This window comes from Elgaria multicarinata, chromosome 1 (genome assembly GCF_023053635.1).
Source record: "Elgaria multicarinata webbii isolate HBS135686 ecotype San Diego chromosome 1, rElgMul1.1.pri, whole genome shotgun sequence".
Lineage (NCBI taxonomy): Eukaryota > Metazoa > Chordata > Lepidosauria > Squamata > Anguidae > Elgaria > Elgaria multicarinata.
Window position 1 is genome coordinate 164,180,672 of NC_086171.1, and position 17,006 is coordinate 164,197,677.

At 42.2% G+C, this 17,006-nt stretch overlaps 1 protein-coding gene across 2 annotated transcripts in view; it reads right to left on the bottom strand.

Annotated features, from left to right (window-relative positions):
- LOC134409143 (serine/arginine repetitive matrix protein 2-like) overlaps nucleotides 1-17,006 on the bottom strand; it is a 50,916-nt gene that overhangs the window by 4,527 nt on the left and 29,383 nt on the right. For both annotated transcript variants that reach the window (XM_063141738.1, XM_063141729.1), the window contains 11 exons: nucleotides 15,606-15,731; nucleotides 12,273-12,416; nucleotides 11,109-11,219; nucleotides 10,554-10,664; nucleotides 9,133-9,273; nucleotides 7,033-7,167; nucleotides 5,857-6,242; nucleotides 5,261-5,364; nucleotides 3,296-3,351; nucleotides 2,799-2,909; nucleotides 1,197-1,298 (listed from right to left, as the gene is read on the bottom strand). In XM_063141738.1, coding sequence (XP_062997808.1) covers nucleotides 1,197-1,298; nucleotides 2,799-2,909; nucleotides 3,296-3,351; nucleotides 5,261-5,364; nucleotides 5,857-6,242; nucleotides 7,033-7,167; nucleotides 9,133-9,273; nucleotides 10,554-10,664; nucleotides 11,109-11,219; nucleotides 12,273-12,416; nucleotides 15,606-15,731 — 1,527 coding nt within the window. The remainder of the gene's footprint in view (nucleotides 1-1,196; nucleotides 1,299-2,798; nucleotides 2,910-3,295; nucleotides 3,352-5,260; nucleotides 5,365-5,856; nucleotides 6,243-7,032; nucleotides 7,168-9,132; nucleotides 9,274-10,553; nucleotides 10,665-11,108; nucleotides 11,220-12,272; nucleotides 12,417-15,605; nucleotides 15,732-17,006) is intronic.

Genomic DNA, 17,006 nt, shown 5'->3' on the forward strand with positions numbered 1-17,006 from the left:
GGGGGGGGGGGGGAACGACAGTAAAAAGGCCTCTGAATGGAAAAAGGGAAAGGATGAAAAATGAGAAGAAATTAACCAAAATCACAGCTGTGAAAAGAACCTGTGATTCTTTTCAATTAAAGATTCATGAGATGAGAAGAAAGATTTTCTTATCTATAAAACTAAGCAAACAAGCTCTGCAGAAAACCGTGGGTCAGAAAAGAGATGTCTAAAAAGGAACTGTGTCTTTCCTCCATGATCGAGAAGAACAGATAAGCAAAAAAAAGAGGCACCATGAAAAATGTGTAAACTTTGTTCCCTTTTCATATTCAACTTTATTACTGAAAATAACCCAGCATTTTCTGCATTCTGTTGGACATCTCCATCCTGTTGGACATCTCCCATCCTGTTGGACATCTCCATCCTGATTACATGTCAGCATAATTTGAGATGTCAGCCCCTCACTATTTAGAGGTAACTTTTTCTTTGTTGTTTCATCTTAACTGGGGGGAAAACAAGTTCCATGTGCCTTATTGGGGAGGATTCTGGGCCCAGATTCATAGACATAACACAGGATCCATTTGCTGAGGAAAAGAAGATCCAGCCTTATTTCTTCTTCAACACTACCAGCTGGTCTTTATGGCTAAGTAAGTACCTATTCATCATTATAAATCTGTCCCTTTTCCATTCCAAGGCTAAGGGAGTCCCAGTTCTTTTGTCTTCCAGCTTATTTACACAGCTGCTTACAAACCAAACTCTGGTTTAGATTCTCCTCCATTTGTTCTCATGGCCCCAGCAGGCCTTTTGGGTGCATACAGGACCAGACTAAAAGTGCAATGCTAAGTGTCTACCCAAGTTACAGTTTTGCTCTTGCACAACGAAGACTGCGAACTCACAGACAACCTTAAAATTAAAGAGAGGGTCTGGGTCTGGGCATCAGCTATTGACACTTCAATTTAGCCAAGCACTTGCAAGTGCCATAGAAATTATAACAGAATCCTTTGCCAGCCATCTTTGACCTTTTCTATAGCCATGGAAGGGTCTCAAAAATTTGAATAGATTTGTTTATTATACAGTCACAACCCATTCAGGAAATGAATGCATCAGTACAAACACCAGCATGTTAAACAGTTGAAGAGAGAACCAAGAAAGAATAGAATTGCTTGCTATCCCAGAGCACAGACTAGACAACTGCAAGAGTGAATACTTCTTCCTACCTGTTCAGACTCTTCTGTTCTAAGAGGCGGGAAGTTTTGCGCAGTCTCTGAGGGGACGGGTGCTTCAACAGCTGAAGGAGTCAATCTAGCTTTCTTCTTGATCTGCAGATATTTAGAAACCCAAAAGAATAAAACTCACACTTGGTCTGTGATTTAATAGAGGGGGGCTTGGGGGAAGGGGGCAAGAACATGACACACGGCTACCTAAGCAGAAAAATCTATGGTACCTGCCTGTTGGCACAACTGGATTCCTGGTCAACTAGCCCAAGCAGAATGCCAAGGACCGCATGAGCCTTGGCAAAGTATCCACAATCCTTTACCACGCCCACCACCATTCTTGGAGGAAGGGTGGGCTAAAATGTAATGAACAAACCAAAACCTTTGCAACGTTCATCGTGCCAATGCAAACTAACATGGTGAACAAATGGGTTTGATGGATGGGCAGTGTGGTATTACAGTGCTAGGCGCCATTTGGGGAGATCAAATCCCCACTTCGCCCATGAAGCTTGAAAGTTCGTTTACTCTCCATCGTTTACTCTCCATAACCTATCTCACAGCATTGGTGCAAGGATAAAACTATATCGTCCATAAATGTGACCCTGAGCTCACAGGAGGAAGGGTGAATATCAGTGACAGAATTCCAAATCATCCTGCAACACCAACACATTTTTCTTCCTAAACTTTGAAATAGGAGGGTTGGAGATGGGGGTGGAAAAGAAGAGAGGGTGGGTGGGTGAGTATTTGTAGGCAATTTCTTTCTGTGCAGTCCGTACAACTCGCATTCAATGTGTACACAAGGGGAAAAAATGCTTTTAGGAGCGATAGTTCTTCCTCTTACTGAAACACTGCAGGGAATCCTGAAGTGCACTAAAGAAAAGGCATAATCTACGGAACTGAAGCCATTTTGAAAACCCCACTTGCCAAAAGGCAACCATTACCATCACCACTTTTAGAGTCTCAAGCAAACACATAGGCAGGAGCGTGCCGGCTATTACAGAAGTGCCGTGCTGGATCAGACCGAGGGTCCACCTAGTCCAGCACTCTGTTCACACAGTGGCCAACCAGCTGTCGACCAGGGACTAACAAATCAGGACATGGTGCAACAGCACACTCCCACCCATGTGCCCCAGCAACTGGTGCACACAGGCTTACTGCCTCGGATACTTGTACCACAAGGGTAAAAAGGAATGCAGGCTTTGTTTTGCCAAATAAGAGGACAGACATGCCAAGGCGAAAAGTTCCACTAAGATGACAACTCTGTCCTGGGGAACATTTCTGCTACTGAGGATTAACTCTCATTGGACCATGCAGGTCTGTTGGCTGGCATGGGTGTCCAAATGTGCAAGCCTAGCACTGTTTTCTCTTCTTTCCTTGGCCCCACTGCATAGAACCTACCTCCCATCAAGTGCTTTGATCCTTTTCACTAGTTTGACTGGTGCCATGTACATAACAGGCCCCTGCTGGATCAGACCCAAGGCTAACCAGATGCCCATGGGAAGTCACACACAAATACACACACACACACACATGTGAATTCATATCACATTAAGATATGCTTGATACGCCTGAAATCCTTAGAAATCCACACACTTCTTCAACTACCTTGATAGACTTAGTTACTCTCCTTGAAGATGTTTTCTTCTTTTCAGTTCTCTCAGGCTGTGTTATTTTCTTTTTCTTTATCTTCTGTGACTTGGTTTTCATTTTACAGACCTGGAGGGAAGGGGGTGCAGTGTCAGGGTCCAAAAATGAAGTTCTGATATAACCCACCACCACACCTTTGAATGGGAAGTAGCTTGCCCATGGGAAAGTGGGGACCACAGCAGTCCACCAGCAGTTACTGCCCATTTATGGAGAGAGAAAGCAGATCTGTGCAGTGACAAAAGGAGGACTCAGTTTGGGCAGCATTTACCAGGAACTACTATCTTGAGACTTGAACTGTGCATGCTCAGGAGCCTGTTTCATATAGAAAGGCAAGGAGAGCAGGAATCCCATTTCATCCCCTCCCCAGCTGCAACAATGCCACTGATACGTCAGAAACATGTTAACTGCTGAAGCTACACCAGTCTAAGTAGGTAGGATAACCCATTTTCTCTTACCAACGTGGGGCTCTCTGGGGAATAGGAGAGTGGCGCTTCATAGGTTTTACTTCTTTCTGCAGAGCAGAGCAAGAGAAGACAGTTTTTTGCGTTGTGAATGGGGAGGCTTAGCTTTCTACTTTCAGGGACAAAGGAATACAAATAGCAGTTTTACTGAATGCTCCAGGATAACGCAGATGTTACACTATGGGACAGTATTGAACAGGCTAGATATGGTGGGTAATTTCTCCTTCCATGCAGACTTAAATCCAAAGCCTCTTACTCATTTGGGAATTCTATAAGCCTTCACTCAAGGGAATAGTGAACAGCGCCCTGCTGTTAGCTTTGCGTCTGCCTTTGCAATATTCCTTTCTGTTGCTGAGCCTGTTCAGACAACACATTAAGCCATGGTGGCTAAGCAGTTTGAGCTAAACATTATGGCTTACCATGTCATGTGAACCATGACTTAGCATGTTGTGTGAACCATTCCCAACTATAGTGGCCACATAACTACAGTTTAAACATGGATACCGTTGTTTTTATATTATTGCTTTTATGTTTTTAATGGTTTTAAATTTTGTATACTTTTTAACGTTCACTGTTTTTAACATTTGTAAACTGCCCAGAGAGCTTTGGGGCGGTATATGAATTTAATAAATAAATAAATTTGCTGCAAAAGGGTTAGCAGCCCAACCATGGCTTAGCGTGTTGTCTGAACAGGCCCCGCTGTTTCTACAGAAGGAAGCATTTCTTCACACAGTGCATAGGTAAACTATGGAATTCACTTCCACAAGACACAGTGGTGGTCACTAATTTGGTCAGTTTTGAAGGGGGATTGAACAAATTCATGGCAGATAAGGCTTTCAATGGCCACTAGCCCTCATGGCTATATATTACTTCCAATATCAGAGGCAGTACATATCTCAGTAGCAATTGGCGGGGAACATGAGCAGGAGTACTACTGCGCTCATGTCCTACTTATTTCATTTGTATCTGGCCTTTATTATTATTATTACTACCAAAAATGGCATTCAAGGCATCTTACAATCACTGATAAAAAACACGAGTAAATACATTAAAACAAAATTAAAAACACAACAGAGTAAAACCAGCATCCAGCTCAACAGACCCACTTAAACACCAAAGGCTTGCTTGAATAAAGCGGTCTTTGCCTATGAGGGAGGGAACCTAGCCTCCCTCAGCAGGGAGTTCCACAGCCAGGGAGCGGCTACTGAGAAGGCCCTCTGTCACACTGCCACCAAATGTGCCTCTGAAGGTGGCAGTCTCGAAAGAAGGGCCTTTCCTGAAGACCTTAAGGAACAGGCAGGCTCATATGGAAGAAGGTGGGCTTTCAAGCAGCTTGGTCCCAAGCCATATAGTGCTTTACAGATCATAACCAGCATTTTGAATTCTGACCCCAAACAAGAAAGTAGCCAGTGAAGCTGTTGTAAGAAGGGAGTCATGTGCTCTCTGCAACCAGCCTCAGTCAACAATCTTGCTGCAGCATTCTGGATCAATTGAAGTTTCTGAACAGTTTTCTAAGGCAGCTCCACTTAGAGCAAACTAAAGTAGTCCAAATGGAATGTAACTAAGGCATGTGTGTCTATGGCCAGATCATACATCTCTAGGAATGAGCATAGCTGACACACTAGTGTCACCTGTGCAAACATACTCCTAGCCACTGCCGAAACCTAATTATGGTTTCCCACAGATCTCTGGTTGTCCACTGTGAAAACTGAATGTTCAACTAGACAGGCCTTTGGTGTGATCTAGCCTGGCTCGTCTTGCGCTCTCACAGTGTTCAATGTGTCCAGCAAAGAGCCTTGCTACTATACCCTCTGGTCAGAGTGTCTGGAGAGATATCTAACAGGCAACACAGTTTCACCCACACCTATACAGTCCTAAAACCCAGGCTTCAGTGGGAACATGAAGGCACACATTGTGAATTGCTTCAGGCAGACAACCCAAAGCCCAAGAAAAACAAACCTTTGAGGGAATCGTGGTGACTTATTTTATGAGCCAAGTAATAAGAAGGGGAATCTCTCTTCCAGGAATTCTCTTGGGATGGATTGCAGCTATGTTCTCTCCTCCTGTAGAAAGAAACACATGGCTCACTTAAGCAGCAGCAACCATCTGCATTCAATAAAACACCAAGAGTCAACCTGACAGTTCCACATTGTTCCCCTACCCCCAGCACCTGACATTCTAGGAACTAGTAAGTTTGTGAAAGGTGGGGTGGAGGGCTGAGTGCTTTAGCCAAAAAACTGCAACACCCTTGCAGAACTACAATTCCCATGGTTGCTGGGGGCAGGCAAACAGCTAAACCTCCTTGATCTCAGTTTAGGCTTGCTACCCTGAATCCATCCACCCATCTCCTATCCCAATTTTGCATCAGAACTCCCCATTTTCCTACACACATGAACTACCCAGAAAGCACCAATTTTTCCCTAGTTATCTCAGACTCTTTGCTTCTCTATCCCTGGCACCATCAGGATTTGATCCAAACAGTAACCAGTTCACAAAACCAAAGCATCAGCTACTCAGGTGATTGCTGCATATCCCAACAATGGTAGTTGTCTCACCTCCAAGGGCTTCTTGAACTTTTCTCTTGTCTCTGAGGGGAATACTCTCGCCTGTGAGGGGATCGTGAACAATATTTCCGTCTACAAGGGGATGTTGAACGATGCCCATGAGGGGATCTTGAACGATGCCCCTGAGGGGATCTTGAACGATGCCCCTGAGGGGATCTTGAATGATGCCTGCGAGGAGATCTTGAACTAGGCTTCTGCCTGCGAGGGGATCTCGAACTCTGAACACGCAACTCCCTTGGAGTCCAATTTGAGCTAGAATGCTTTGAATCACTGCTGTGATGACTTTTCGGTGAACAAGAACGGTATTCCAGCAGTCTTTCAGTATCACATTTTAGATTACAAGAGATGAGAGTATGAGGTGGCGACTGAGAGAGCACCTGGCAAGAGGGTTGAGTGAGCAAATAAGGCACAAGGGCAATCTGCAGAAGTCTGGAGCACCCAAAGAGAACTCAAGGAGAAACCAGTGCTAATGGAATAAAGCTAAACCTTTTGTGATTTGGGCTAGGACTTTGGCTCAAGGACTCACTAACACCTGGACTATGAACTGTCTCCTGCTTCTATTGCACGCCTCTAAGAGACTTCATCCTTGCCCCAGCTTCAGTTTATAGGAACATAGGAAGCTGTCATATATTGAGTTGGACCAGTATTGCCAACACTGACTGGTAGAGGCCCTCCAGGTTTTCAGGCAGGAGTGTTTACTAGCCCTACCTGGAGATGCTGATTATTGAACCCGGGACCTTCTACATGCAAAGCATGTGCTCTATCAGAAAGCCACAGTCCCTCCCTCATACTTTCTCTGCAGAGCCTAATCATTAGCGTGTCTTATTCTGAAACATCCAAGGTTCCCACCATCTGTCCATGCAGTTATTAGAATCACAGTATCATGCATTAAAAAAATCACTGAAAACATAGCAGAAGGCCACCATTTTATTATTTTTAACCATCCTGATTTTGTGACCAGAAGATTGGTGAAAGAATCCCTTTCCTCTTATCCCTTGAACAATTCACTTCCTCTAGTGAAACAGCTGCTTCTCTCTTAGTAACTGTTCCCCTTTCCCCTCTTCTATGCCCTCTTTATTCAGTCTGAACCCACCCAATCCTCCTTTCATCACCTCAGTTTCTTCCCTTAATGAACATCATTTCCCGAGATGCTCAGAACCAACTTACCGAGCCTTTGACATTTTCAGAGACTTTGTTGCACTTGCCAGCTTGGCTTACGCTCCAAGGTGGCTCCTGATAATCTTCAGGTGCCCATCCACTCGGGTTTTCAGCAAGGAAAGAAGCACTTTTCCAGGAGTAATGCTGGAGAGACAAATACAGGGGGATGGGGGCAGCAATGAAACAAACAGATATGACCCACATTCTCCTTTATAAGGAAACAACTTCCCACTGATAAGCTTCTAGCTATGGGCAAGTACCCTGCTTCTTACTGGTGGCACCATTGCTGCCACACGCACGGCAGAGTTCTGTGGCTTCACCAAGGACTTTGCTGAACGCATGCCATGCTTGAAACTCTTCAGGGAGGCCTCGGTACCCACATCCGCAAAGGGATGAAAGCAACTACAGCTGCTGCTGAGGGGAGTGTTACAGAGAGACTACTGTGGAAGGGGACATGCCAGTCATACCGTGGGAGCCCAAATTAGATAGCGGCACAAAGCACAGCTCTCTCCACCAACAACTTTCTGCAGCTCCCAACCTCCCAGCCCCTGCCACTTGAGGCCCTAATGGCAGAGCTGGCCCCGGGAATTCTTATTTAGTAAGCAGCAAACTACAACAGGTGAGAGGACAAATGACCACAGAAGCTAACGGCACCATCCTATGCATGTCTACTCAGAAGTACGTCCCACTGAGTTCAAGAGGCCCACTGCCAGGTAAGCAGATACAGGACTGCAGCCTCAGCGATAAAGCCGGGCACAGGATGGGTTGTATGTCTGGGTGCAAGACGAGCAAGAATAATCAGTAAATGAGAATAATAGCAGGAGAGTGTGATGAGACAATATCATCATTCCAGATCCAAGCTGCACCAGGAGACAGGATGTTTGGGAAGGATGGTAGGAGTGAAAATAACAGGTGGGATGCTTGTAGGCCGTGACTCAAAACACCAGAAACCAAATGACCTACTCACAATAGATAGCCATGCTAGCTTTGGCTACGGACTGGAGGATATACGTAAAAACTGTACTTATGGTCAAACAAGTACAAACTGACTTTGTATTCAGTATCATTTCTCAGAAAATTGAACCACCATTTAAGTAATGGCAGTCAATAAATTTAATCACAAAGGTAGTGAGGCTACATGGAAAAATTAAGTTCTTATAAAGATTTACATTCTTAACGTAAGCTGTTTTTCACAGCTGCTGTGTTGGTGAAGAAAACAAAATCATTAATGCCCAGTGAAAAAATATAGCATTTTGCAAGAATGATCAGATGTTCAGATTCGTAAAGACTTGTCTCTTCCAGCAGGCCTACCCAAATGAATTTTAAACCTAAGAATTTTAAGATGCTGTGATTGTTATTTTAATATTGTATTGGTTTTATATGCTCTTTTAATCAATTCTATGTATTATATTGTGTTTGGTGTTGTTCCCCGCCTCGATCCAGAGGGAGAGGTGGGTAATAAATTTATTATGTTTGGCAATTCGAGAAACTGACCCTGGCAATACAAAATGTTTGTACAGCAGATGAAAGCATCAACCTGCAGCCTAGAGGCATTTGTGGGAAAAGAAGTTGGGAGCAGTCACAGGCCCTCACTTTGCTGTGAAGCAATCCTAGCCAGAAAGGTGGTTTTTTTAATTACAAAAACTTAAGGACATCAAGAATGGTCTCTGAGGGCGCATAGTTGCCAACATGCAACACGTTGCCTGACTAGAAACATAACGAAGCTGTCTTATACAGAGTCAGACCACTGATCCATCTAGCCCAGTATTGTCAACACTGAGTGGCCATCCGGTGTTTCATGCACACATTTTTTCCTCCCATACCTGGGGATGCCGGGGATTGAACCTGGGAGCTTCTACATCCAAAGCACCTGCTCTACCACTGAGAATGCGCTCTATGCGATGGAAATTTGGGTAACAAAGCTTTACTGTTCCTTTTCAACTCTTTCTTTCTCTGACACAAGGTTTTGAAGGCTTTATGGGTTGCATCCTGCCACACCAGGAAGTGTCCCATTAAGTTGCCCATGGACATGAATGGATTCAGAATTCAAGAAGCAGGCCCAACTGCGTTCCCCAGAAACAGAAACACAAGGTGCTCCCTCATTCTTACCAGCTTTTTTTGTCCCCCTCTCACCAGCACAGGCACACACCAGATATCACTGAAGGTACTTGGGAGGCTGGAAGAGTGGACAGCTGGAGCAACACAGGTGTGATGGCGGTGTACATCCTCACAGCTGCTTGAGATTTGAGTCTGCATTGATTTCAAGCAAAACCTGGGTTAGGAGATTCTGGGAAGGAAGACTGATTAGTCAACAGCACACCAATGGGAGGCCTGGAGCAGCACTTTTATCTCATTTCAAGGATCTCCCCTTCCCCTTACTAGTTTTACTTCCTACTACGCCCTCTGAATTACTGTTGTTCCTGCATTAAACTCCAGCCAGAATGAGGAGTATTTTATTTATTTATTTTATTATATTTCTATAATGCCCAGTGTTCGAAGCTCTCTGGGCAGTATGGCTGAAATACATTCTGTTGGACTCTAAAAAACAAAACACATGACCATGAGTAGAACATCCAGTTTGTAAATGTTTATAGTTATTTTTTAAATTTAAATTCTAAAATTTAAAATTTCACAAAAATTTTTTTAGGTCTATAAACATTTATAAACTGGATGAGCCACTAGTGGTCATGTGCTTTGTTCTTTCGAGTGCTGAACCAGTAAGCGCCAACTCTGATGCAGTACTAGGCAGATGACATGAAGAATGCCAACCAACCCATCTGCTCCCAGGTGCTCCTGCCTCCACTTGGAGGTAGGATCACCCTCCGTTGCTGGCTGTTGGATGCTTCTACAGGACAAGCACACTGGGTAAATTTTATTATTTATTTAAAACATTTATATCCCTCCCTATATCAATAAGATCCCAGGGCGGCATACAGATAAAATGCTTCATTTGTCCAAACAGCAGGGTCCCTTCATGATGAAAGGGATGGATTAGGAGTTAGCCATATGTGAGAAAGAAAGAGGAAGACAATAAAATAAGACACTATTTTAAAAAGTTTTGTAACTAAAGATGTCCCTCTGATTGCTCATTACAACTGAGATTGTAGTGGTGACAGTAACATGATTGTTTACAGGTCCCCCCCCTGCTCTGTAACCACTTTAGGTACCAAAAATCTGGTTATGTCCATGAAGAGTCTACTCATGTTCACATCAACAGCAATGAAAATACATCAACATCAAAATTTCCACAAATGAAACTATGTGTGTTCAGAAAACAAACCCTATTTCATGCAGGTTTCCCCCACAACTACACAGATATCAAGAGGAAAAGGAGCCACAAAGGTACTCAAAGATATTTTATTCTTGCAGCTGGAAGCTATTCTTGCAGCTAGAAGCTGTTCGTATTAAAGTATAAAGACTTGGGTGTCTTTGGAAATATAAATTTGGTGATGCAGTTCTAAAGAATGGCTAACCACTATTCACGTAAGCAATTTACTTCAAGGGTAAGGAGTGGAGAGTTATTTAAATACCAGATCAATTTCTTCTTTTTTCTCACACTGGTGATCATCTGTGATCGTAAATAGGAGTGGTATTTCTTCAGACAGAGGTGAGCTACCATGGCGGGAACACTCAGCTTTCAGCTGCAAGAATGAAAGAGAAGGAATTAAATTTCATATTAAAGTCTAAAGTCTTGGGTGTCTTTGGAAATATAAATTTGGTGATGTAGTTCTAAAGAAGGACTAACCACTATTTATCTAAAACATTTATATCCCGCCCTGTATCATTAAGATCTCAGAGTGGCGTACAGATAGAAACATACAGTATAAAAGAATAAATATACACAGTTAAAAACAAATTAAACCATGATCCAAGTTAAAACAATATATAATTTAAAAGCAATAAAAGCAGTTAAAACAATGTGCCAGTGAGTTTAACCATCAAAGGCTTTGTTAAAAAGCCATATTTTTACTTGGCATCAAAATGAAATCAACGTTGGCACAAATCGGGCCTCCAAGGGGAGGGCATTCCACTATTCACGTAAGCTATTTACTTCAAGGGTAAGGAGGGGAGAGGTATTTAAATACCAGATCAATTTCTTCTTTTTTCTCACACTGGTGATCATCTGTGATTGTAAATAAGAGTGGTATTTCTTCAGACAGAGGCGAGCTACCATGGCCGGAATACTCAGCTTCCAGCTGCAAGAATGAAAGAGAATGAATTATGGGTTTGAAGAGATCAGATACTAAACTTGAACAGTAATAAAACAAAGGACAGTGCCTGAGTGGTTACACCAAGATTACTTTGTAAATAAGATTCATTGACAGAAAATGAAGCATGAAGAAAAAAATATAGAGAAAGCCATTACAACTGCCTTGCAAATAAGTGCAAACAACAAAAAACAGTAACACTTACCAGTCTACACCAAATTTTAGCCCACAAACTTAACCAATAAAACTGAGGTGCCCCTTTGCTTTAAAAACTGGATCAGCCACACTTGTTTTTCTATGTGATTGGAGGAACGTGGAATTGCTCCAATCTCCCCAAAATGTTAACCCCTTGCTAAAAAAAACCCAACACAATATCAAGATCTCACATCTTATCTCATGGCCGTAACTGTAGTTTGTCAATGGTTTGTGAATTTAGACATAAAAACAAACCCCCCGTTAGCCTAAACTGTGATTTGCTAACTAACTTCAAACCAGGATTTCAGATCCTGGTTTGTCAGACTCAGATTCAGTCATTCAAACAACCCATGGTTTCAGGATGTCAGAAGCCAGCCAGATTCTCCAGTTTCATAACAGAGTCTGTGCATATGTTCCCAACTATGTCCACCTTATTCTCAAGTTTACATCCACAATTTTAAAGGCCAGAAATACCTTTTAAAAGAAGAAGCAAACTTTAAGATTCAAACAAAAGCTTGTGAAGCACAATGACTCCCATTGCTCATCCTTGCCCTGGGCTACTCCAAAACACAACAAGGCCCATAGATCTGCAGGGGCACAAGTTCAATACCAGAAACAAGGCACTGAGAAATCAAAAGCCAAAGAATGGATATCCCATGCAAATGCTCACAAAACTATTAGCAAAGATTGGCTGTAGCCTTCTAGAAAATAACTCTATGCCAGAGTTAAGCATCTGCGCATAAAGTCTCCTTTAAGAGAATGAGGAATGGTGAAGACACCCATTCATCCAAGCCTACTGCACCTAAATAGTTGCCTCCCAAAACAAAAAGAGAACATGGTTCATACCAACACAGACTCTTCCTGTTCCGTAAAATGAAGGCCTTCTGTGGTCTCAGATGGTGTTTGCTCTTCTGTAGATTCTCCAGCAGATGGCATAGGGACAGTCTGGTTGGGCGGATCTTTAGCATCCTGCTGAACCTTCAGCGTGACCTGCAGAGCGTGTTTTTAGAGGAGGAGGAGGAGGAGGAGGATGAACTAGGCCCAATCAACCTTTATACGATTGACTTGAACAAAAGTATTATTTCAGCCTCCCTCAAAAGCAAAGAAAATGTTAACCATTTGTAGACTACACCATCAAGTCAAATATTTCTCCCCTCCCTTATTCCACCCCCACCTGCTTTTGGAACATCTTGCCCAATGAAGAGATCTGGAGAACTTGAAACCTTGCACACTTTTGGCAGTGAGCTTTTCTTTGGCCTAATAAAACATCCATCTCTTCTCTTTAAAGTATAATTAGATACACCAAAAATTGACACCTTTAAGTTGCCAGTATATAAAATGCTGACTTGTGCAGCCGTTCGTTAAATCTTCTTTGGATTTTTTTAGTCTTTGTTCTGGACACCAACTATTGTTCACACAGATCATAGAAACAGCCCCGAAACAGAGCCAGAGCAAGAAGGATCTTGGAATTGTTGAAGATCACAAGCGGAATATGAGCCAAGAGTGTGATGTGACTGCAAAAAAAGCAAATGCTATTTTGGGCTGCATTAATAGAAGTATAGCTCCCAAATCGCATAAGGTACTGGTTCCCCTCTACTTAGCACTGGTTAGAATTTATGGTTAAAATAACTTGTACAGCTCTTATCTCAGATGGTGATATATTTAGATGCTACACCAATGTTTCATGGTCATTTTTAGTTTGACTACTTAAGATCTTACATGATGAAGAAACTGATTAGGGCTTAATGTTGTACAGTCCTATGTTAGCATATGTTTAGGAGCTTGCTCTTTGTATTTATGACTGCATTACTGTCTTCATTATTTTGAAAAACCCAAGCTGTTCAATAATATATATTTTGGGTTTTTGACCAAGCTCATATACAATTTTATATTGCAACTTTGTTAATGTTTGATATTTATATTGTGTTATATATTGGGTTTGTATTAAATAACAAATACCATGAAATGTGTATGAATATGATATTAAAAAACCCTTCTTATAAATAAGATGTTTACATAATATATTAGCTATTTGTTGGTTTATACGTGGTTTGGCGCTTATGATTCTTTTGATTGTGATATCATGACATCCCACCTACCCCCACACTCTTACATCCAGATTGCAGTTTTTCCAACTCCTTAAAAATAAAGCATCTCCTCTTCCAGGAAGATGTCAAACAAATATTAAATGTGCAGGTGGTGTTTTAAAAAAAAGAAAAGGAGATGCATCACAGATTATTCAATCAGCATACAATTCACCAATAAGTACATCTGTTGTAAACACTGCAAAGGGGTGGCGGGAGAGAAGCCATAATTGCCCCACAGGAGAACAAAAGACTGTTGCATGTCCTCTTTTAAAAAATGCATGTCTGTATGCACCCAGGATCCCAAGACAGCAAAACACTTTTTTAAAACATGAAATTCACAAATGTATGCTCACATCCCAATCTCCCTGGTCATTAGCAGGCTCTTCTTACACAATATACTTGTAGAAATCATTACTACGGCATGCACATCAGCAACATAGAATGGGAAAAACAAAAGCATGCATCTCACCATTCTCATCCTATGCAGCCATCTCATTTACTAAGCAAATCAAAAGAAATCCTGGAGAGTTTATTTGAATGGAGGGATTGGGAGGAGAAAAATGAGGCAGAAACAGGTATGAAGAGAGAAATCCTGTAGAGACTTACGAGATGTAAAAACAAAAACAGGAGGAAGCTGGAGAAGGAATACACTCAAGTGTATTGCTTCAGCAAGGCAACTGATAATTGGAATACCTATGGGCTTTTAAAACAACTGGAGATTATATGCAAGTATCTTGTGAAGGAGAAGATGTGGAAGAGTCCGCAGTTTCAGCTCTTCCTTGACAGTGACAGCACTGAGGGAAAATACCGGGGAGGGCATAGAAGGAATAAAGTACAAGGGCAGAGGGCAGCTTTGTCCAATACGTCAGACAGCCGACAGAAAGCTCTGGCGTGGGCTGGTCCATGAAGTCACGAAGAGTCAGAAGCGACTGAACGAATAAACAACAAAAACATCTTCTCTAAACTGACTCCTATTGATTTTAATTAAGTTTCAAGGAAGCATGCTTATTGTAATTTCCAGTTTATGATTCAGTTATGATTTGTATGTCAAAACTGCCTTTTCTTCAAGAAACCACAGGTATTCAGCAATTGGTGGGTGTGGGTGCGCGCGCGCGTATGTGTGATCTGGACCAACAAAAGGGCCATCAAGACACGAGTCAGCCACTTCCTCTTAAGAGTGGATACCCAGCTTCAAAAACAACAACCTCCACTCCCCAGAATGCACATTGGAACGAGCAATCATTTTTAATTTTGTTTTAAAGATTATCTTCATTTTACTTAAAATCAAGTTTACCTTCTTATTTCATAAAGGACAGTAGTAACCAACGTGTCTATTCCTAATTATCAAATTCGTGTTTCTTTGTTGTACTTTATTTTTTAAAAAAATCATCTTACTTTTAATGTCATAATTTAGAAGCCGGGGGCGGAGCATGCTCAGCCGTGTGTGTGTATCCCTGTCCTCCTCCGCCCCCGCCTGTTCATTAAAGACAGAGCTGAAATGCCTGAATGGGGCTAGAGTTTCTTCTATGGCCATGGCTAGACAAGGGGGAATGAGGGCGACGATCTTGTGATTTTATGATTGCGAGATTGCCTCCCTGGTATACATGCGGCGCATGACATCGTGGTCGCGATTATGGTTTGTTTTTTTAAAGGAAAATGAGTGCAGGAGCACTCGAACAAAAGGTAAGGGTTTTTTTGAAAAAAATAATCCTCCCCCTCCCCCCACCCCACCCCCGATGCGCACAGAGCTCCTGAGGAGCTCTGAGCCCGGGGCCCAGCCACACGTTCCACGGTCTCAGGATCATCCCGAGACCACGGAAAAAGCAGGGGGAAAGGGCCTGCCGATATCCTGGGCCAAGGGAGGGATCACCCCTCCCTGCTCCCGGGATCCCCTGTGTGTCATGTGGACACACAAGGATGATCCCGGGACGATCCCAGGATATAGGGCTGCTCTAGCCATGGCCTGGGTGTATATTCTCTCCCTCTCCCTCTCCTGTGTGTGTGTGTGTGTGTGTATGTGTGTGAATGGAAGAGAGAGGAAGACAGACACACACACACACACAGAATGAAAAAATAGATAAGCAATCTGTACTTGTTCAGTTTCCACATTTTCCAGGGGGGGAATGGTCTCTTCAGTCTCAAGAGGAACAAGTGGTTCAACTGCCCTCAAAGAAGAAGTGAAAGTGGGAAGATTCACATCCTGTTTGCTTTCTGGCACCTGCAGAATTTTCAAAATAGATAGAAGAAGAAAAGTTTGTTCAACACTAGACACCCACCAGAGAACACCAAAGTTACTTTGAAACATATTGCTATAATGAACAATGGTTATACAAATTTGAGTGGCTACAGCAGGTGGTCAGAGCTCAAGGCTACATCGTACTTCTCATGCTGTTTTATTTTCATAGCTTTGTGAAAAAAAGGAAAAGGAAAAAAACACCACCACCACAATGAATACAATTGAGAGCACAGTCCTGCAATCCTAGGAGTAGGCCACATTTAATTCAATAGGGATTTCTTCTTAGGGGCAGGATTCATACGCAGCCCCTAATGCTGGTGGCCGCAATGTACAGCTTCCGGGGGTAAACCCCAAAACGAGCGGAAACACTCATTTCTACGAGAGACACAATCTGTCCCCTACAGAAACGAGAATTACCACTTATTTGGGGGCTTGCTCTCAGAAACACTACATCACAGCCACCAGCCATAGGAACTGTGCAGGCCTGGCCACGTGCAGACGACCCGTTGGATCCTGCCCGTAACTCCCCCTAATTTGAATGGGATTTCAGCTATCCTGCCTTTCTATGGGTTGAATTAAATTGGTTTTGATTATTTTTTTAAACAAAATTCTTTATTGCATCAAAATTGCCCCTATTTCACTTTGAAAATGTCAGCTAGCGTGTTTTTTAGCGTAACTGTAGTTGCTATATGTATTTTTGTTGGTATGTCGTATGTGTGTGTATTATGTATTATGTGTGATGTTTGTTTAGATGTTGTTGGAAAAATAAAAAATATGATATGGAAAAAAAAGAAAAAGAAAATGTTAGCTAGGTACCATTAGCATATGTTTACCTGCAAGTCAACATAAACATGTTACACACTTTAGGTTTAGGGAGCCTTTATAAGTTGAACAGAACATTCTCCTCCTACAGGTCTAAAATTTCTACTGTACCTTTCTTTCACATATACTACAGATATATATATATAAATGTACTAGTATTGTTAATTGGCTATTGAAGCTAATAAGTGGATATGAATCTAAAACATGACCAAGTAATGCAAATGGACATTTATTTAAATACAGTAGAGGTTTTTTTTAAAGTCTATGCATCAAAAATCTATCTCAATTTGGGGTCGCTAGCTTATTATTATTATTATTATTATTATTATTATTATTATTATTATTATTATTATTATATCCCACCTTTTCCTCCAAGGAACACAAGGCAGCATACTTAATCCTCCTCCTCTCCACTTCTATCCTCACAACAACAAC